Genomic DNA, 19,898 nt, shown 5'->3' with positions numbered 1-19,898 from the left:
TGTTCACTGTTCAGTGTTCAGTGTTCAGAGTTTACTGTTCAATGTACTGATCTGTACACAGATCTCTGAAAGTTGCCACCCAGGTAAATAGTGCGGTGAGGAAGGCATATGGCGTACTGGCTTTTATTGGTAGAGGAATTGAGTTCCGGAGTCCTGAGGTCATGGTGCAGTTGTATAAGACTCTGGTACGGCCGCATCTGGAATATTGTGTGCAGTTTTGGTCGCCATACTATAGGAAGGATGTGGAGGCATTGGGACGGGTGCAGAGGAGGTTTACCAGGATGTTGCCTGGTATGGAAGGAAAATCGTATGAGGAAAGACTGAGGCACTTGGGGCTGTTTTCACTAGAGAAAAGAAGGTTTAGGGGTGACTTGATTGAGGTGTACAAGATGATTGGGGGTTAGATAGGGTCGACAGTATGAACCTTTTCCCGCGTATTGAGTTGGGTATTACAAGGGGGCATAGCTTTAAATTAAGGGGGGGGGGGTAGATATAGGACTGATGTTCGGGGTAGGTTCTTCACTCAGCGAGTCGTTCGTTCATGGAATGCCCTGCCAGTAACAGTGGTGGACTCTCCCTCTTTATGGGCATTTAAGAGGGCATTGGATAGGTATATGGAGGATAGTGGGTTAGTGTAGGTTAGGTGGGCTTGGATCGGCGCAACATCGAGGGCCCAAGGGCCTGTACTGCGCTGTATTCTTCTATGTTCTATGTTCTATGTTCTATGTTCTATAATTGTGTTTGGCTGAGGAACAATGAGAACTGGTCAGGAGGTACTTTGATCTGGTTACAGAGCAGTTTGGATGGTCAGGGACAGTCAGGTGGCCAAAGGGTAATTTGGCCTGATAGGGCAGTAATTTGGAAAATCAGGTAGTGGTTCACGTGCTCAGGGGATAGATTTCTCAGGGGCCAGGGAACGTTGGGTGTGAACAGGGAGGTAGCTGAGTGTCAACAGGAAGTTAGGTGGCTGTGTTTGGGTCTGGCTAGTGAATCATCAAATAGTTTTGGGGGAATTGGGTTTGCGCATTGTCGAATGGACAGAGTAGTGGGTTCGGTCAGTGTACAACCTAATGGTCAGGGAAAATAGCCAGGTCTAATCGGGGGAGTGGATGGGTAATCGGGGTGTTGGGGGTGGGGGAGATGGGTCTGATCAGGATAGTCATGTGGATGGGGTTTATAGGTGAAGAGTTGCTTGTGTTGCTCTGTTGAGTTATAGAGCCAACAGATAAGGGATTAACCTGGGCCAGCACGGTAGCTCATTGGTTAGTATTGCTGCCTCACAGCACCAGGGACCCGCGTTCGGCTCCCCATTCGGGTGATAGTCTGTGTGGAATTTGTATAATTTCCCCGTGTCTGCGCGGGTTTTCTCTGGGTGCTCCGGTTTTCTCCCATAGTCTAAAGATGTGCAGGCCAGGTGAATTGGCCATGCTAAGTTGCCAACTCAGGGGTAAATATATGGTAGGGGAATGGGTCTGGGTGGGTTACTCTTCACTGGGTCGGTGTGGACTTGTTAGGCCGAAGGACCTGTTTCCATACTGTAGGGAATCTAATCTGTCTAACATTGCCTGGGTAAGTATCCAGTAAGTACTGGTGCATCTGACCCGAGTCTCAGCCTGAACTCGTGGTCAGGGGCTTTCAGACAGATTCTGGGGCAGCAGGGAATCAACTCATCAGAAGGTGAAACATCATAGAGAGGTTTCACCTGTATCCAAGGCTTCTACATAATCCAGATGGTCATCACCCACATATATCCATCTCCATCAATCCAGAAAAGATGAGATCAGAACCAGTGACTCTAACGTCATTTCATGAAAGCTGTTATGGTATCAGAAATAAGAACACAAAGAAAGTCAGGAATTATAACTGTACCTAAAATACTGTTAAGCTTAATTTTATTAACTGTCGGTCATGAAAGTAACTCAATACAAATTGCCACCTTGAGGAAAGAAGTGGAGGACCCTCGAAGGAAAGTGAACATCTGTGATGATTCTAGTTTAAAGATTGCAAATTTAAAATGTATTGCTTCATCTCTTTTTGAAAATGCACGTAACAATATGAAAAATCCCAAGACCCTTATTAGTGACATTAGCATGAAGAGATCATTAGTTTGTTGTTTTTTATGAAATTAAAATATCTTGGGGAACTAATTTAGTGAAAGGAACTGAACAACACAGATGGAATAAAGTTCAAGACAAGATACAGACTTCTTGTATACTAAAGAGTAGAGATTGAGTGGGATGTATAAATGCTGATATTCAACAGACAGAAGTGTAGACCAAAGAATTTGTGTTTGAAGGTCATCATACCAGACTCTCACACCTATCACTTACCATTGACTGAAACCTGTGGCTGGGAACCTGCACTAAGCAAGAAACTGATTCACCAAGCTCTGCACCTGAATTCCCTGTAAGTGCCTCTAACTGACAAAACTTTGTCAAGAGCACCAATTCAAAATGCAACCTGTGGTGTTATAGAGTGGGGGAGATTATCGGTCCGATTAGCCTTTAACTATTCCCAACGAAGAAACATTTTCCTATGCCGCAGGTTTTATATCAGGAGTCCTGAATGCAAGGAGATCACAAAGGTTTCTGAAGTCTTCAAAATACTTGATATTTTTTAAAATTAAACTTCTCCACTTGACACAAATAGTGTCAAGAGGAATGCTTACTACTCAGTTTATTAAAGTAACAATTTTTTTAAATTATGTGTATAATGACAGCAAAGAATGTGTCTGCAGATTAAAACTGATTAAATTTGATTGTGGAATTTAATGTCAAAATATTCTTAGATCTAGGTTTCTGTGGAGCACTCTAATCTTGTTGAACTGTAATTTCCATCACATATCCATCAATAAAATCTACTTACGTTGTCCACAGTGAGTTCCTGTGTATCCTTTCTGGCACTGGCAATGATCTTCAGCACAATTCCCTCCATTCATACATCTGATATTGCACTGTTGAACTAGAAAGGGTATTTGTTTATTATTAATCTCCCACACATACCACTGTAAAAATGATGGCTACAATCATATTATGATCTATTGACATTGATTATGCTTCTTTTAAAGTGGATTCGAGAACAAAAATAAATCAGGTTGATTCTGTTATAAAACAGACCAAGCTGCCACAGTTTTTTGCAAATCAGTGAATTATAACAAAAGATATAATCATTAATCCATTGATTTATAAAATAACTGTTACATAAAGTACTGCACGTTATATTGTGAGTTGCTGAGATACATAATCTAAACTGTTACTCGCCTCTGATAGCTCTATACAAAGTTAACAACAATTCTAAGATTGTGCAAGAACATGTTTAGAAACCTACGCGATTTTGTTCCGCAGCTAGGTGAGATTTGTCCATTGGAGCAAGTGCACATGTTGGGGCGTGAACAGAATCCATCACCACAGGTATTTCGACAGATAGCTACAAGTGAGAAGCAGAAAACAATTAGTGGATGAAGGAAATTTCATTTTCAAGGGAGTGTTTGCTGCAGCTGACTGTGTGGTGGCCTGGAATTTCTGACAGAGAGAATGACGAGACAATTAGTAGTTGTGATAATTAACGAATACATAGGAACAGGAGGAGGCCATTCAGCCCTGCGAGCCTGTTCTGCCAATTAATGAGATCATGATTGATCTGTGACCTAACTCCATATACCTCCCTTTGGCCCATATCTCTTAATACCTTTGCTTCACAAGTAATTACTTAACTCAAATTTAAATGTAATAATTGATCCAGCATCCACTGCTATTTGCGGAAAAGTTCCAAGTCTCTCCCACCCTTTGTGTGTAGAAGTGCTTCCTAACATCTCTCCTGAAAGGTCTGGCCCTAATTTCGTTCCTTTTCTTCAGATGGTGATGGCTAGCACGAAGGGACATAGCTTTAAATTGGGTGGGGGGGGTCGTTCTGGATACTTTCCAGCGTTGGAGCATTTTCACGTTGTTATTTCGTCTGTCCAGACCGGTCATGACACGGAAAAGATCAAGCAGATTCAAACAGTGAAGGTTTGGAAAAGCGCAACTTGTCAGGCAGCATCAGGAGCAGGAAATTCGACGTTTTAGATATTAGCTCTTCATTAGGAATGGTGGACTTGGAAGGGGACTGAGAGGTGAATAGGACGGTTGATGGGGCTATAGTGAGAGTGGAGCGGGGATGTAGGAAGTCAATCAGTAGATGCACATTGAGGGGAGACCGTGATAGTTCGGAGTGGAGTTGGAGAAGATGGGTGGGAAGGAAGATGCGCAGGTAGCACAGTTCAAGAGGGCGGTGCTGAATTTGATGGATTTGACTGAGACAGGGTGGGGGTAGTGGAAATGAGGAAACTGGTGAAATCCGAGTTCATCCCTTGTGGTTGGAGGGTTCCTAGCCGGAAGATGAGGCGTTCTTCCTCCAACCGTTGTGTTGTTGTGGTCTGGCGATGGAGGAGTCCAAAGACCTGCATATCCTTGGTGGAGTGGGAGGGGGAGTTGAAATGTTGAGCTACAGGGTGGTTGGGTTGGTTGGTCCGGGTGTCCCAGAGGTGTTCTCTGAAACGCTCCGCAAGTAGCCGGCCTGTCTCCCCAATGTCTCCTCAAACTATATGCCCTAGTTCTCAAAGTAAGTTGGATAACCATGTCTTTTCTCTGGTCAGACACTGTTACATGTAGAAATCAAGGTGTTTCTGGCAAAGTTACCCTGCTCCTCAAAAACTGTGCTACACCAGTGTCCTGCAGAACGTTGTGGTATACAAGTAATTGAAAAGATATGAAGTTGTAGTCCTTATTAACTAAATCCAATAGGCACACCAAATTATGTTATAGCTTGTCCAAACATTAATTTTTAAATCTAATGTTTCTACCAAACAACATCTTTGGAACTAAAAATTAACTCTTACCATTCGGTGTCTCATCCCTTCAGATGTTAATTATTGTTTGAATTAATACAAAATTAAACAATTTAAATGAAATGGGACAGATGCTCAGCAGGTCATGCAGCAATTGTGGAGACCCACGAACCTCTGATGAAAAGTCACAGACCTGACCTGCTAACCCAATTTCTCCCTCCACAGGTTTCAGCATTTTGTATCTTCATTTCAGACTTCAAGCGACTTCAGTACTTTGCTATTGTAAATAAAATGTGTTTTTTACGTTGTCTTTGTCTTTTTTATGAGTGACACAGTGGCTCAGTGGTTAGCAGTACTGCCTGTCAGCACTAGGGACCTGTGTTCGATCCCAGCCTTGGGTGACTGTCTGCGTGGAGTTTGCACATTCTCCCCGTGTCTGTGTGGGTTTCCTCTCACAGTCCAAAGATATGCAGGTTAGGTGGTATGACCATGCTAAATTGTCCATAGTGTCCAGGGATGAGCAGGCTAAGTGGACTAGCCATGGGAAGCACAGGGTTACAGGGATGGGATGAGTCTGGGAGGGATGCTGTTTGGAGGGTCAGTGTGGATCTGACGGGCCGAATCAGAGGACAAACTCTTGGGAAGGGATCCTGATGCCTACTGGGCAATCTAGCCCCTCCAGCACAATCCCACTTACACACACACCCCAACCCCCACCCTACAGGCCGCCAGCAAATGACACACCCCTTTCTTTCCTGCACTTAAACCAGTTAGGTTAAGAAAAGGTCACCAACTCCTGCCTAGCCATGCCAACCATATTGTGGCATAGACAGCATAACAGTCAGACCAATTGGTTTTTTTCTAATCTCAGGTACCTGTTAATTAGGTTTGTTATTTCAGCAGCCTACGTTTTAGTGGAGCCGAGTTTGGAAGTGGGCAGGAAGTCAATGAGCTAGCTGTCTGATATTATTTACATGTCATCACACCCCACAGCCCAGTCTAAAACACTCGCATCAGGTGAGCTATAAAACCCAGCCCCATAACGTCAGGGAAGGATGGGAAACAATATAGCTATATCTGCTCTCCCTCTCTTCCCCACCACTGCTGAAGCAGACAGTCTCTGTTCAATCTTCCCATTCTGCTATAGGACACACTTGTATTAGCAAAGTTCATCCACTTTGTTCTAACTGTTCTTGCCTTCACTTCATTTTCTTGCGCAGAATATGGTAGCAGAGGATGGCGGCCTAACCTTTGGAAACTGAATAAAAAGTGTCAGAAAATTCAAGTCTGTTAAGTATTGTGGAACTTGGCAGAAAGGAAGTGTAAATTATGTCAATGTGGTTATCCTTCAATGTTCTCTGAGTCTGAACCATAGGAACAGTGGAAGAGGGAAGTGGATACCTGTGCGATAGAGGAATCCCTATCATGGAGAAAAAACATATAGCCCTTTGCTTATCTCTTCCTACAAAAGGTACAATCAGAAACAGAATTATCTGCAAGGTAGATTCCTGTTCCCATTCACTGGACAGTATGAGGGCATGGAAATTCTATTAGAGTGCTTGGATAAAATCTACAAGGAAGATGATGAAAAAATATCTTCTGAGATATGGGTGAAAACTTGAAAAGATATCATCATTCCATGGAAGAATACATTCTGGACTGGACCGAGACGGCACTTCCTCCACTTCAGATTGAGGATTCGAAGGTGTCCAACCAGTCCACTGCTGGATCCTCCCCCTTTGCCATTGGTAGCGCAGATGTTCTCTTCTCTTGTCAAGAGGAAGAAAAAGGCTTATGTTAGGGTGAGATCTGAAGGCTCACTTCAGGTGCTTGAGAGTTACAAGTGAGCCAGGAAAGACCTAAAGAGAGAACTAAGAAGAGCCAGGAGGGGACATGAGCAATCATTGACCAATAGGATCAAAGAAAACTCTAAAGCTTTCATGAATAAAAGAATGACTAGAGTAAGATTAGGGCCAATCCAGGTTAGTATTGGAAGTTGTGCATAGTCAGAGGAGGTGGGGAAGCGCTAAATGAATATTTTTCATCAGTATTCACATTAGAAAAAGACAATGTTATCGAGGGGAATACTGAGAAGCAGCCTAGTGGACTAGATGGGATTGAGGTTGACAAGGCGGAGCTGTTAGCAATTCTGTAAAGTGTGAAAATAGATAAATCCTCTGGGCCAGATGGGATTTATCCTAGGATTCTCTGGGAAGCCAGGGAGGAGATTGCCGAGCCTTTGGCTTTGATCTTTATGTCATCACTGTTTACAGGATTGGTGCCAGAAGACTGGAGGACAGCAAATGTTGTCTCCTTGTTCAAGCAGGGAAGTAGAGACAACCTTGGTAATTATAGACCAATATGCCTTACTTCAGTTGTGGGTAAAGTTTTAGGAAAGGTTATAAGATACAGGGTTTATAATCATCTAGAAAGGAATAAGTTGATTAGGGATAGTCAACATGGTTTTTGTGAAGGGTAGGTCACGCCTCACAAATCTTTTTAAGTTCTTTGAGAAGGTGGCCAAACAGGTGGATGAGGGTAAAGTGGTTGATGTGGTGTATATGGATTTCAGTAAGACATTGAAAAAGGTTCCCCATGGTAGGCTATTGCACAAAATTCAGAGACAAGGGATTGAGGGTGATTTAGAGGTTTGGATCAGAAATTGGCTAGCTGAAAAAAGACAGAGAGTGGTAGTTGATGGGAAATGTTCATCCTGGAGTTCAGTTACTAGTACCACAAGGATCTGTTTTGGGTTCACTGTTGTTTGTCATTTTAATAAATGACCTGGATGAGGGTAAAGAAGGATGGGTTAGTAAATTTGTGGATGACACTAAGGTTGGTGGAGTTGTGGATTGTGTAGAAGGATGTTGTAGGTTGCAGAGAGACATAGATAAGCTGCAGAGCTGGGCTGAGAGGTGGCAAATGGAGTTTAATGCAGAAAAATGTGTGGTGGTTCAATTTGAAAGGAGTAAAAGGAATGTAGAGTACTGGACTAATGGTAAGATTCTTGGTACTGTGATGAGCAGAGAGATCTCGGTGTCCATGCACATAGATCCCTGAAATTTGTCACCCTGGTTTATTGGGTTGTTAAGAAGGCATACGGTATGTTTGTTTTTATTGGTAGAGGGATTGAGTTTCGGAACCATGAGGTCATGTTGTAACTGTACAAAACTCTTGGAGTATTGCATACAGTTCTGGTCACTGTATTATAGGAAGGATGTGGAAGCTTTGGAAAAGGTTCAGAGGAGATTTACTAGGATGTTGCCTGGTGTGGAAAGAAGGTCTTATGAGGAAAGGCTGAGGGATTTGAGGCTGTTTTCATTAGAGAGAAGGAGATTGAGAGGTAACTTAATTGAGACATATAAGATAATCAGAGGGTTAGATAGGTTGGACAGTGAGAGCCTTTTTCCTTGGATGGTGATGGCTGGCATGAGGGGACATAGCTTTAAATTGAGGGGTGATAAATATAGGACAGATGTCAGAGGTAGTTTCTTTACTCAGAGAGTAGTAGGGGCGTGGAATGCCCTGCTTGCAACAGGAGTAGACTCACCAACTTTAAGGCATTTAAATGGTCATTGGATAGGCATTTGGATGAAAATGGAATAGTGTAGGTTAGATGGGCTTCAGATTGGTTTCACAGGTCGGCACAACATCGAGGGCGGAAGGGTCTGTACTGAACTGTAATGTTCTATGTTTTATGTTTTATGGTGTTTGAAGAGGCCAGCTGGAGGGAGGTCGGGAATGCACAGGCTTTCCCTCAAGCTTTCCACTGTTTGCTTTGGCTTCCACCTGATGACACTCAAAATAGTGTCCCCTTTGTGGATGCTTTGTCTCCAACTTGGGCAATCTTTGCCAAGACATTCCCATAAGTCAGTGAGGATATTAGTTAAATGTCACAGGTTAAAATGCTAGTTAACAGGGACAAACAATCTATGTTTTCCATCGGTTATCTGTGCTTTATGATGGTGGCAGTGCTGGTCAGGAAGAGGGAGACAGTCTTGTGCAGGAGTGGCAGGAGAGTAGAGGATTTTTTCTCCTCCAAATGTTTAGCCGAAGGTCCATTCTCCTCCATAAATACATTGGCAACAGTTTCTAGCTCAGCCTTTACAGTGTGAGCTCACAAAAGTGTCATAGAGTCATAGAGTGATATAGCATGACAACAGGCCCTTCAGCCCAAACTGGTCCATGCTGACCATGGTGTGCACTCAGCTAGTTCCGACGGCCCACATTTGGTCAGTGTCATCTGTGTAATGCGGTTCACTGACAGAGATTCGGATCAACCCAGCCTCGATCTGTTTACAAGGGGATGTGTGGACTCCCCTTGGGGATTTCAAGGCTAGAGTTGGCAGTAAGCTGACTAGGAGAAAGTAAGGACTGCAGATGCTGGAGATCAGAGCTGAAAAATGTGTTGCTGGAAAAGCGCAGCAGGTCAGGCAGCATCCAAGGAGCAGGAGAATCGACGTTTCGGGCATAAGCTCTTCTTCTTCATAAGCCCCTACTACTCTCTGAGTAAAGAAACTACCTCTGACATCTGTCCTATATCTATCACCCCTCAATTTAAAGCTATGTCCCCTCATGCCAGCCATCACCATCCAAGGAAAAAGGCTCTCACTGTCCAACCTATCTAACCCTCTGCCTGACCTGCTGCGCTTTTCCAGCAACACATTTTTCAGCAGTAAGCTGACTGACAAGGATGGTGCAGGAAAAGCAATAGAGTTCTCAATGAGGAAATGCATGGACCATAGTCTGGCCAAGGCAAACACGCTAGTTCATCAGAGATTGAAGTACCAAACTTCATGGCAACAGCCTCAGTCCACACATTGCTTGGCAACATCATGTCTGAGTAAGGGACAGCAAGGATGTCCATGTTACCTGCTCAATGACAGGAGCAGATGACCTGATCATTACCTAATCTGTGCTGCCACCTCCAACGGTTCAGTCTAAAAACAACCACTGCTGCAGGAAATTCAATGTCAATACCCAATATGGTTCACTAATGTCGTTCAGGGAAGGAAACTGCCATCCTCACCTGGTCTGACTTACATGTGACTCCAGACCCACAGCAATGTGGTTGACTCTTAAATACCCTCTGGGCAATTAGGGATGGGCAAAAACTACTGCCTAGTCAGTGACGTCCCCATCCCATGAATTAATAGAGCAAAACCAAACAGTGCTTCACAGTCAATCTGATAATGATCAATGTACAAGCTCCACAAAATGTTTACAGAGGCCTGGTCTGTCTTGACATTATCATAAACAGCTTCCATGATGAAACATCAAGGCTGGTTTGTGAGAATGACCAAGAGATCAAGAGTTACTCAAATGCAAGCTCAAGATTTTCTAAAACTAGAACCTGGGGGAAGTAAATCAGAGATACCTGGGTCTGCTCTAGATGACTGGCTAAGACAGGGTCCAGATCCAACTAGTGTTTCTTCACAGAAAAGGAGCCCCTGTTGAATCAGATATATTGCCTTAAGAATTTCTTTAGGAATATGTTATTTCCTCCAATCGGCAAGAAACAGTTGAGACTCTTCACTATGACACAAAAGTATAGGAAATCCAGTAATTTCCTGAATTTGGAAATCATTCAGAGGCTGAATGCAGGCACCAATACAAAGAAGGATTAATAACAAGCAGAATAAGGATGTGAACATCTTTAAGGAGCTGGCTATTACAGGAGAAGGCAAAATTTGACGAAGAACACAGCTATTGGGTAAATTAATCTATAAAATGCCTAAAGAGGAGTTAACGGGTGCCCCAAGGGTGATTCTATATATTGTTGCACAATGAACTGCCTAAACCAAACAGACAGAGTCTAAAATGACACATTTCACAGGGAATTGTGAGGAAATCAATAAAGTTCATGATGATCCAAGCACACTTTACTGGTGAAAGGAGCTTTAGCCTCGTGATGAATGCATTAATTGTGGATACTTTTAACTATTAGATAGTACTTGTACTCTACAATATGTGGGGTAGATTGGTTAGAGTTATCTTGTATCAATAAATATTGAATATTACAATATCACGGAAGAATAAATACAATCAGTGTAAGGTTAAGGAATATAAAGGTATTGCTTGCTTTAGGTTTGATGATGACAACATACTTGGCTTGTGAAGGAATTGTTTCTCCATGTGGAATAACTGCAGTAAGCTATTTTACAAGTCTCTAGTGAATTTACAACAATGTTCAGCAAACTTTCTATGAAAAATGTACAAATAAAACTTGACATAAAGCACTTAAGGCAAATATATTTGTAAAGCCAGTAGATCTGTAATTTATCCAGTCAGGACATTACTGTATTTCCTTAACAAAATCAAAACTTTTTTCTCGAGCATTAGACAAATATTAATGGCACTAGGTGTTAAGTACCATATAGAAAAGTAGCAAATTGTCTTAAAATTACATAAATAATTTGCTTACACTACTTTTTAAAAGTTAACAATCTTGCTGAGCAATGCATCTATAGTTCATGAAGAGTATATGAAGCTAATTGAAGACATCACTGAAAACTGTGAATAATACCAAAGGAAACCACTCCATCCCCATTGTAAACATACGGGCAGCACAGTGGCTCAGTGGTTAGCCTGCAGCCTCACAGCGCCAGGGACCCAGGTTTGATTCCAGCCTTGGGTGACTGTCTGTGTGGAGTTTGCACGTTCTCCCCGTGTCTGTGTCGGTTTCCTCCCACAATCCAAAGATGTGCAGATTAGGTGGATTGGCCTAAGTTGCCTATAGTATTTGGGGATGTGTACGTTAGGTGGATTGGCCATGTTAAGTTGCCGATAGTGTTTGGGGATGTGTACGTTAGGTGGATTGGCCATGTTAAGTTGCCTATAGTGTTTGGGGATGTGTAGGGTAGGGTGAAAGGGTCTGGGTGGGTTACTCTTCAGAGAATTGGTGTGGACTTGCTGGGCTGAATGGCCTGTTTCCCCATTGTAAGAATTCTATGATAAACCTTCCGATGAAATGACATGAATGAGGTACTTGCCGTGATTTAAAGGTATGGAACAAAGACGGAAGCATTTTCAAACTACAACTTATAGAGCAGGAGCCTTGATTTAATCTTTCTGCAAGAATACGGGTGGCTCGGTGACTCAGTGGTTAGCACTGCTGCCTCACAGCACTAGGGTCCCAGGTTTGATTCCAGCCTCGGGCAACTGTCTGTGGAATTTGCACATTTTCCCCGTGTCTGCGTGGGTTTCCTCCGGGTGCTCCGGTTTCCTCCCACAGTCCAAAAATGTGCAGGTCAGGTGAATTGGCCATGCTAAATTGCCCATAGTGTTAGGTGCATTAGTCAGAGGGAAGTGGGTCTGGGTGGGTTACTCTGCGGAGGGTCAGTGTGGACTGGTTGGGCCGAAGGGCCTGTTTCCACACTGTAGGGAATCTAATCTAATCTAAATACATTGTAAGAATGAAAGGTTAGTCTGAGTGTGAGCAAATCATGTTGTCTGAGACCATAGGGTTAGTTTACTGCTATGATTCCCTTTTAGGGTCAGGTCAACTAGGTCTGTGGACATGAAAAACTACTTGTTAGTCGAATGGGAAGAGGCAGAGTAATATTTAAATGGCTATAGATGGAAAATTGTTGGTATATAACAGGACCTGGGTGCCATGAGCACCAGTCACTGAAAGTGAACTTGCATTTGCAGCAAGCAGTTAAAAGAAGGCAAACAGTAAGTTGACCTTCATTGCACAAGGAGGTGAGGACTGGAGCCTTGAACTGACTTCATCCACCAGCACCACCCTCCACCGCCTAGCCCAGCTCAGCCTCACATTGAACAATTGCTCCATTAACTCCCCTCACTTTCTTCAGGACAAAGGTGAGGCCACGGGCCCCAGTTATGCCTGTCTCTTTCTGGGGTACGTGGAACATTCCTTGTTCCAATCCTACTTGGTTCCCTACCAACAAATCTTTCCCGATACACTGATGACATCATCAGTGCTGCTTCTTTCTTTCATTCTGAACTGGAAAAATGTATCAATTTCACTTCCAATTTTCACCCTGTCCTCAGCTTCACCTTGTCCACCCCCAACTCCTCTCTTTTCTTCCTTACCATCTTTGGGGATAGGCAGGTCACCAATATCCAATAAAAACCCACCGACTTCCACAGTTGCCTTGACTATACATCCTCACACCCTGCTTTCCTGTGAAGACTCTATTGCATTCTCTCAGTTCCTCCATCTCCATCTCTGTCTTATCTGTTCTAATGATGCTACCTTAGACAGGGGACCCTCAGAAATATCCACCTGTCCATTTTGCAGACTGAGAATGTTATTGTTTTATTGAACAGTTTAGTCCCTGGAATCACCAATATGAGTTACTTCAGCAACATGTGTTACTATACATATATAATCACTGGGAAAAAATGTATTCTGCTAGGATCAAGACCCCATTGTGATGAATTTAAATCTCCTCTAGCTCCATATGAGAACGAGAAAATATTTCTTCTATTATTCATTTTGTTGTTGTTAAACAGATGGGATTAAGGCTGTGTTATTGCCTCAGGATTCTGCCTGAATGTGCTAATTCTTGTTAGAGGATAAGAAATCAGAAAAGCCAATTGGCCTGTCAGACCTGCCCCACTATTCAACAAGATCATGGCTGATCTGCCCCAGACCGCAACTCCTGGTTTGTGGGAGTTCTTCACAGTCCACAACTCCTCCATATCTCAACAATCTATCAACATTACTTTTCAGAGATATTCAGTGATCCAGCCTCTACAACTATCTGGATTTCAGTTGTTGTTATTAAGTCAACACTTCATCCCAGGAATTAGTCCAGTGAATCTCTTTACACCTGTCCCCAATGCCCAATATATCCTTTTTTTAAGTATGGGACTAAAGTTGTACACAGAGCTCCATGTGCAGACTCACCAACACACCATACAGTTGGAACAAGACTTCCCTGCTTTTAAACTCCATCCCTCGAGCAATAAAGGGCAACATTCCATTTCCCTTCTTAATTACTAACCTGTGGTGTTTCATGCATAACAACATCAGTGCACTTTTTTTGGAGTTTCCCTCCATTTAAACAACAGCTTGCCTTTTAATTCTTCCAACTAAAGTCCACAACCTCACACTTTCCAACACATTTTTGTACATTTGCTGATTTTTGCTGTCTAATCCCCCCCCCCTTGTAGATTTGTCATATCTTCATCACAAAATTCTATCCCAGCTATTTTTTAACATCAGCAAACATCAACATCACATACATCACACTCTATCCCCTTCTCCTATTCATTAATATAAATAAGGAATAATTGAGGCCCGAGGACAAACCCTTATGGTACTCCACTAGTTACATCTTTCCAATCTGAAAAAGACCCATTAATTCTGACTCTGTCTCCCATGTATGAACCAATTCTCAAATCATGTGAAAATGTTACTCCCAATGTCATGTGCTCCTGTCTTATACAAGACCCTTTTATGGTGCACTTTATCAAATGCCTTCTGGAAAATCAAATAGCTTCCAACTACAAGTTATACTGTATCAACTGTGCTAGTTATATCCTCAAAGTTTCTGTCAAATTTGTCAAACATGATTTCTCTTTCACAAAACCATAACCAAGAATTCCATAACCATGATTTCCCTTTCACAAAGCTATGTCAACTGTCTGATTGTGTTAAGCTTTTCGAAACTTCCTGCTCTTTTATCCTTGATAATGGACTCTAGCACATTTCTAACAACAAGTGTCAGACTGACCGGCTTATAGTTTCCTACTTTCTGCCTCCTTCCGTTCTTGAACAGGGCTATCATGTTAGGTTTTTTTTCCAATCCACTGAACCCTCCCATAATCCAGTGAGTTCTGATTAATTTTGACCAATTCTCCACTATCTCTTTTGAAACTCTTTAAATGTACATCACCAGGTCCTATGAACAGGTCTATCTGCAGTTCCATTAACTTGTCAAATACTCTGTCCCTTATGATAGACCCTTACCGATCCTTCCTGCCATTAGCACATTCTTATCTGTTACATTTAGGATGTCAATAGGATCCTCCATAACGAATACTGATGCAATTTATGAGTTTAAGTTGTCTGCCATTTCCCTGTTTCCTGTTTTTAAACCCTCGTTTCATTTTCCGAGGATCTTATACTGAAATGAGATACCCTCTTTCCTTTCATAAATCCATAGGAGATGGTACTGCTTTTTTAAATATTATTTGCCAAACTACTTTTATAGTCAAATTTCTCCCTCTTTATTAGCTCTTTGGCTCACCCGCAAGATGAATTTGAAACTCTACCATGTTGAGATCACTATCCCCAGAGAATCCTTTATCTATGAAAGTTGACACCCAGGTAAATAGTGCGGTGAAGAAGGCATATGGCATACTGGCTTTTATTGGTAGAGGAATTGAGTTCCGGAGCCCTGAGGTCATGTTGCAGTTGTATAAGACTCTTGTGCGGCCGCATCTGGAGTATTGTGTGCAGTTTTGGTCGCCATACTATAGGAAGGATGTGGAGGCACTGGAACGGGTGCAGAGGAGGTTTACCAGGATGTTGCCTGGAGTTCATGGAATGCCCTGCCAGTAGCAGTGGTGGACTCTCCCTCTTTATGGGCATTTAAGCGGGCATTGGATAGGCATATGGAGGATAGTGGGCTAGTGTAGGTTAGGTGAGCTTGGATCGGCGCAACATCGAGGGCCAAAGGGCCTGTACTGCGCTGTATTTTTCTATGTTCTATGTTCTATGTACAAGATCTTTTAATAACCTAGCCCCATTATACATTATTGGATCTAAAACAGCCTGTTCCCAGGAGGGTTCTGCAATTGCCAATCAATGTCACTTAGTGGAAGCCTTATGCTCCTCTGGGCAACAGTCATCCATCGACCTCAATGTCACCTTTCTACCTCCCTGTCCTCTCCCAGTTCCCACTCTGCACCCACTCACTCTCTCCATTTCCCACCCTGCCCTAAACTCCCTCTTTTCATTCCTCTCTAATACACCTCGTTCCTGCTCTATCCCTGCTCCCACCTCCTTACCTGCCCAGCTCACTACAACCACCCCACCATGACCACCATTCCATTTCTATGTCCCTCCCTGAACCCTCAGACCACCCCACCCAATTAAGCCAATATCTACAAGTCAGGAGTGTGATGGAATACTCCCCACTTGCCTGGATGGGGGCAATTCCAACAACATTCAAAAAGCTTGACACCATCCAGGACAAAGCAGCCTAACCATCACCTTCAACATCCACTCCCTCTGCCACTGATGTATATTAGCAGTAGTGTTTACCATCTACACGGTACCTTTAAAAGCATCTTCCAAATGTGTGACTTCTACCACAACCCGCAAGTTTACCTCCAAGTCACATGACATCTGACCTTGGAAATATATCAATATCCCTTCACTGTCGCTGGGTCAAAATCCAAGAACGTTGTCCCTAAAAGTAGAGGGTCACCCACAATGCACCTCTTGACACCCTTTCCATTCACCCCCTGCCCCAAAGGGGACAGCAGCAGTCTAAGCAAGAAGTTTATAATTGGACAAAGGCAAAAAAATGCTGGATCAGCAGCAACATCGACATCCCTTGAATGAAACAACAAACAGAATCCTGACGGTCCAATTTCAGTGTGCTGGCCTGGGCTCCTTTTCCTTCTATGTCACATTGCTAATGACAGAAAAAAATAGTTTATGTTGCTACAAACAGTGATTTTCCATCTGCACTGAAAGTAATAGGTAAGTTCTGTCACAAAAATAAAGAGATTGCAAAGCCATTGTATGATATAAAATATTTGAAAAGGAATCATGCCAGACTCCAAACATTCTCTCTCCACTGATGCTGCCAGACCTGCTGAGCTTCTCCAGCAATTTTTGTTTTTATTACTATTGTATATTAGTCACAACTCTCTTTCATTTATTGTGTCCAGATGTTTTGTTCCTACAAGCTGTATATAATATTTTACTTAAACGTTGCCATGTGTTCAAATATTACATTGCATCATATAATAATGCCATTGTATAAAATATTAAATGACCCTTGTTAGGAAGAGCTAGACTTACGGACAATACATTGGTTTCCACCAGGTAGCGTTTTCCATCCTGGGCAGCAGTAAGAGTGAAATCGAGACCCACAGACATTTGGCCTGTATGCAACATTGAAAATCAAAACCAGCTAAACATTAAACAGAACACTTTACAATGGAAAGATAAGAATTATCACAGATTAAGTAAAAGTAAAACGAACCTCTTTTAAGAGTAATTAATACAGTAAATGCATGAAAAAAAATGTTTTTGTAAAGATAAAGTTACTGAGTTTTCCAAAATGACTTTCTGTGGCACAACTATATGCAGAGGAATGGAAAGTTGGCAAATAACGAAGTATAGGCTACTTTTTTCAGACAGAAGGGAACGCCATACATTTTGTCTGGATTATGTACGCTGTCAGAAATGCAATAATTCTAAGTAGAAATGTTAATTTATAATTTTGAAAACTAACAATTTCGCTCAAAACGGTTTTGCTTCGGCGAGAAAGTAACAATCTTTTCGAAAAAGACAATTTCCTGCTCTCTTCAAAATGATTGCACTTATCCGAGTCTGTGTGGACTCTGTACCGTATGTATCCCCTGGAGGCTTCCCCATACAATAACAAAAAAAAACACTGGCTTTGATTTTACACAGTGAAGATGTGCTGTTTTATTTTAAAGGAAGTAGTTGTTCAAGCTTAAAAACACTAAAACTATGAAAGAAAACATCATTCACTTCAAAGTTTTGCAGACCATACGTCTAACTGGTTCTGGAAACGTTGCGGAATCATTACCGAACACTTTAAGGTCAAGTTGCTTCTCAGTTTTTAAGAGCAGATATCCAAGATATCCTCCCTGCCCTTTCTCAGTGTGCACGGTGACCATTGGTTCTGAGCATTTACAGTGTTTGGAGCTTTTTCTGGTTTGAACTACCATCTATATTGCAGTTGACCCACTGTCAGACACAAACAGATATTGAAGGAGACTTGAATCCAGCAACTCGCCAAGAATACACTCACTGCACAATTACTGTCAAAAGTTAATGAGGGAAAGGTCAGCGAGTAATGAGCTTTCGCACGAAAACACAACAGCCAAAGTAAGTTGTTACAAGGTCTAAAACAAAATTACAAAGATTCAAACCCATACACATTGTGATTGAAAAAGGAATTTATGGAAATACCCTCTCAACATATCATGCTGTCCTCTCCGTCTCACTCTGTTGGTTGCTGTCCTCATTTCAGTTGGATTGAACCTTTGAGCTTCAAGGTTTCTTGCATATTGCTGCTGTCCAGCCACATTCTCCACCGTGATACCTGTTATAGCTATCCATCCCAGCAGAACTCTCCAGCAGCACTGTATCCCCATCCCGGGAACACACTGTATCCCTATCCCGGGAACACACTGTATCCTTATCCCGGGAATACACTGTATCCCTATCCCGGGAACACACCGGCTCCTTGGTTTGTAGAAGTAGATCCAGATCAAGTTTGTTATTTTATAATGAAACAAAAAAAGGATAATTTCACAGTCTCTGGATCCGAGGAACGTTCACGTTATAACAACACAGATCCTCTCAGCTGTTCCTAACTATAACAAAATAAAACCCTGGAAACGCTGCGATCTCTTTTCTTAAAAAGAATAAAGTTTGCAAAAGAAAAGATGCAAAAGAGATTTTGTTAGAGCTGCAAGTGGGAGCTCAGGAGCGAGCTGGCAGGGATAGGGGGGAAGCAGGGGTTGGGATGCATGGATGGAAAGCTGGGGCTGGGAGAGAGAGAGAGACAGCGTGCCCGGGCTCTGGGAGCGGAGACTGAGAAGCTGCAGCACAAACCGGACCTTTTCACTGGCTGCTCCCACTGGGAAAGGAGTGTGGGACGTGGGACAGGGGCTGGCTTTAGCTCAGGAGGAGGAGGAGAGAGAGAGCTCCCTCAGCCACACACACACACACATTTCACTAGCTCCACTCGGTGGTGTAGCCCAAACTGCACACGCTCTTGTGCCTCCTCTTGTCCCTGTTATTTTTTTCCTCTTCCCCTCCACCCTGCCGTTTGTAAAAGCGGTTTGAAATCATGGGAGACATGAAGCCAAATGTCCCGCCGGTCTGTACTTCCAGATGAAGGGGCAGCTGAGCGAGATCAAAGCTCCACGTTCCACCAGAGTTCAGGAGTTACCAGCATATGCACCAGCTCCCCTCTCATGTTCACCTGGGCAGATCTCCCACCCAGACACCTTCCCACCTAGACACCTTCCCACCCAGACACCTTCCCACCCAGACACCTTCCCACCTCCCTACGATAGAAAGGATATTATGAAACTAGAAAGAGCGCAGAAAAGTTTTACCAGGATGCTACCTGAACTGGAAGGTTTGAGTTATGAGGAGAGACAGGATAGGCTGAGACTTTATTCCCTGAAGAGGAAGGGGCTGAGGGCTAACCTTCTAGAGGGTTAGAAAATCATGAAAGGCAAAGATAAGGTAGATTGCTAACAATGGATGGCTTTTGCCCAAAACGTCGATTTTCCTGCTCCTCGGATGCTGCCTGACCTGCTGTGCTTTTCCAGCACCATTCTGATCTTGACTCTGATGTCCAGCATCTGCAGTACCCACTTTCACCGAACCTTTCCCCATGGTAAGGGAGACTAAAACTAAAGGGCATCTGTTTAGGGTGAGAGGGGAGAGGTACAAAAGGGTCCAGAGGGGCAATTACTTTCCACACAGGCTGGTGAGTGTCAGGTACCGGCTGCCAGAGGTAGTGATGGAGGTGAGTACAATTTTGTCATTGAAGAAACATTTGGACAGGTACAGAGATGGGAGGTATGGGGGATACAGACCAAACACAGGCAAATGGGAATAGATTAACTATGAAAACTGGGCAGCATGCATAACTTGGTCAAAGATCCTGTTTCCATGCTATAAACCTCTATGACTCCCATCTTGCACCCCTCACTCTCCCCCATCTCCCAACCTGATCTCTTCCACCACCTGCCAGTAGGGGCACCTACTCCTTCTCCCATTGTCATCCCAACCTCATCACACCATCCAACTCCCTACCTATGCCCACCACTGTCCCACCTCCCAGCCATGCTCCTTTCCAACTCTATCCTG

The 19,898-nt window shown here is 43.1% G+C and overlaps 1 protein-coding gene across 1 annotated transcript in view; it reads right to left on the bottom strand.

Annotated features, from left to right (window-relative positions):
• LOC122558088 (fibrillin-2-like) overlaps nt 1-18,618 on the bottom strand; it is a 318,053-nt gene extending 299,435 nt beyond the window's left edge. The window contains exons 1-4 of the mRNA XM_043706411.1: nt 17,979-18,618; nt 16,836-16,918; nt 3,328-3,426; nt 2,866-2,961 (exon numbers count right to left, since the gene is read on the bottom strand). Coding sequence (XP_043562346.1) covers nt 2,866-2,961; nt 3,328-3,426; nt 16,836-16,918; nt 17,979-18,163 — 463 coding nt within the window. The 5' untranslated portion in view covers nt 18,164-18,618. The remainder of the gene's footprint in view (nt 1-2,865; nt 2,962-3,327; nt 3,427-16,835; nt 16,919-17,978) is intronic.
• Between the last annotated feature and the right edge of the window lie 1,280 nt (nt 18,619-19,898).

The sequence above is a fragment of the Chiloscyllium plagiosum genome, chromosome 2 (genome assembly GCF_004010195.1).
Source record: "Chiloscyllium plagiosum isolate BGI_BamShark_2017 chromosome 2, ASM401019v2, whole genome shotgun sequence".
In the NCBI taxonomy this organism is placed as follows: Eukaryota; Metazoa; Chordata; class Chondrichthyes; order Orectolobiformes; family Hemiscylliidae; genus Chiloscyllium; species Chiloscyllium plagiosum.
The sequence above is the reverse complement of the archived record's forward strand: the minus strand, read 5'-3'. Positions and strand labels throughout refer to the sequence as shown.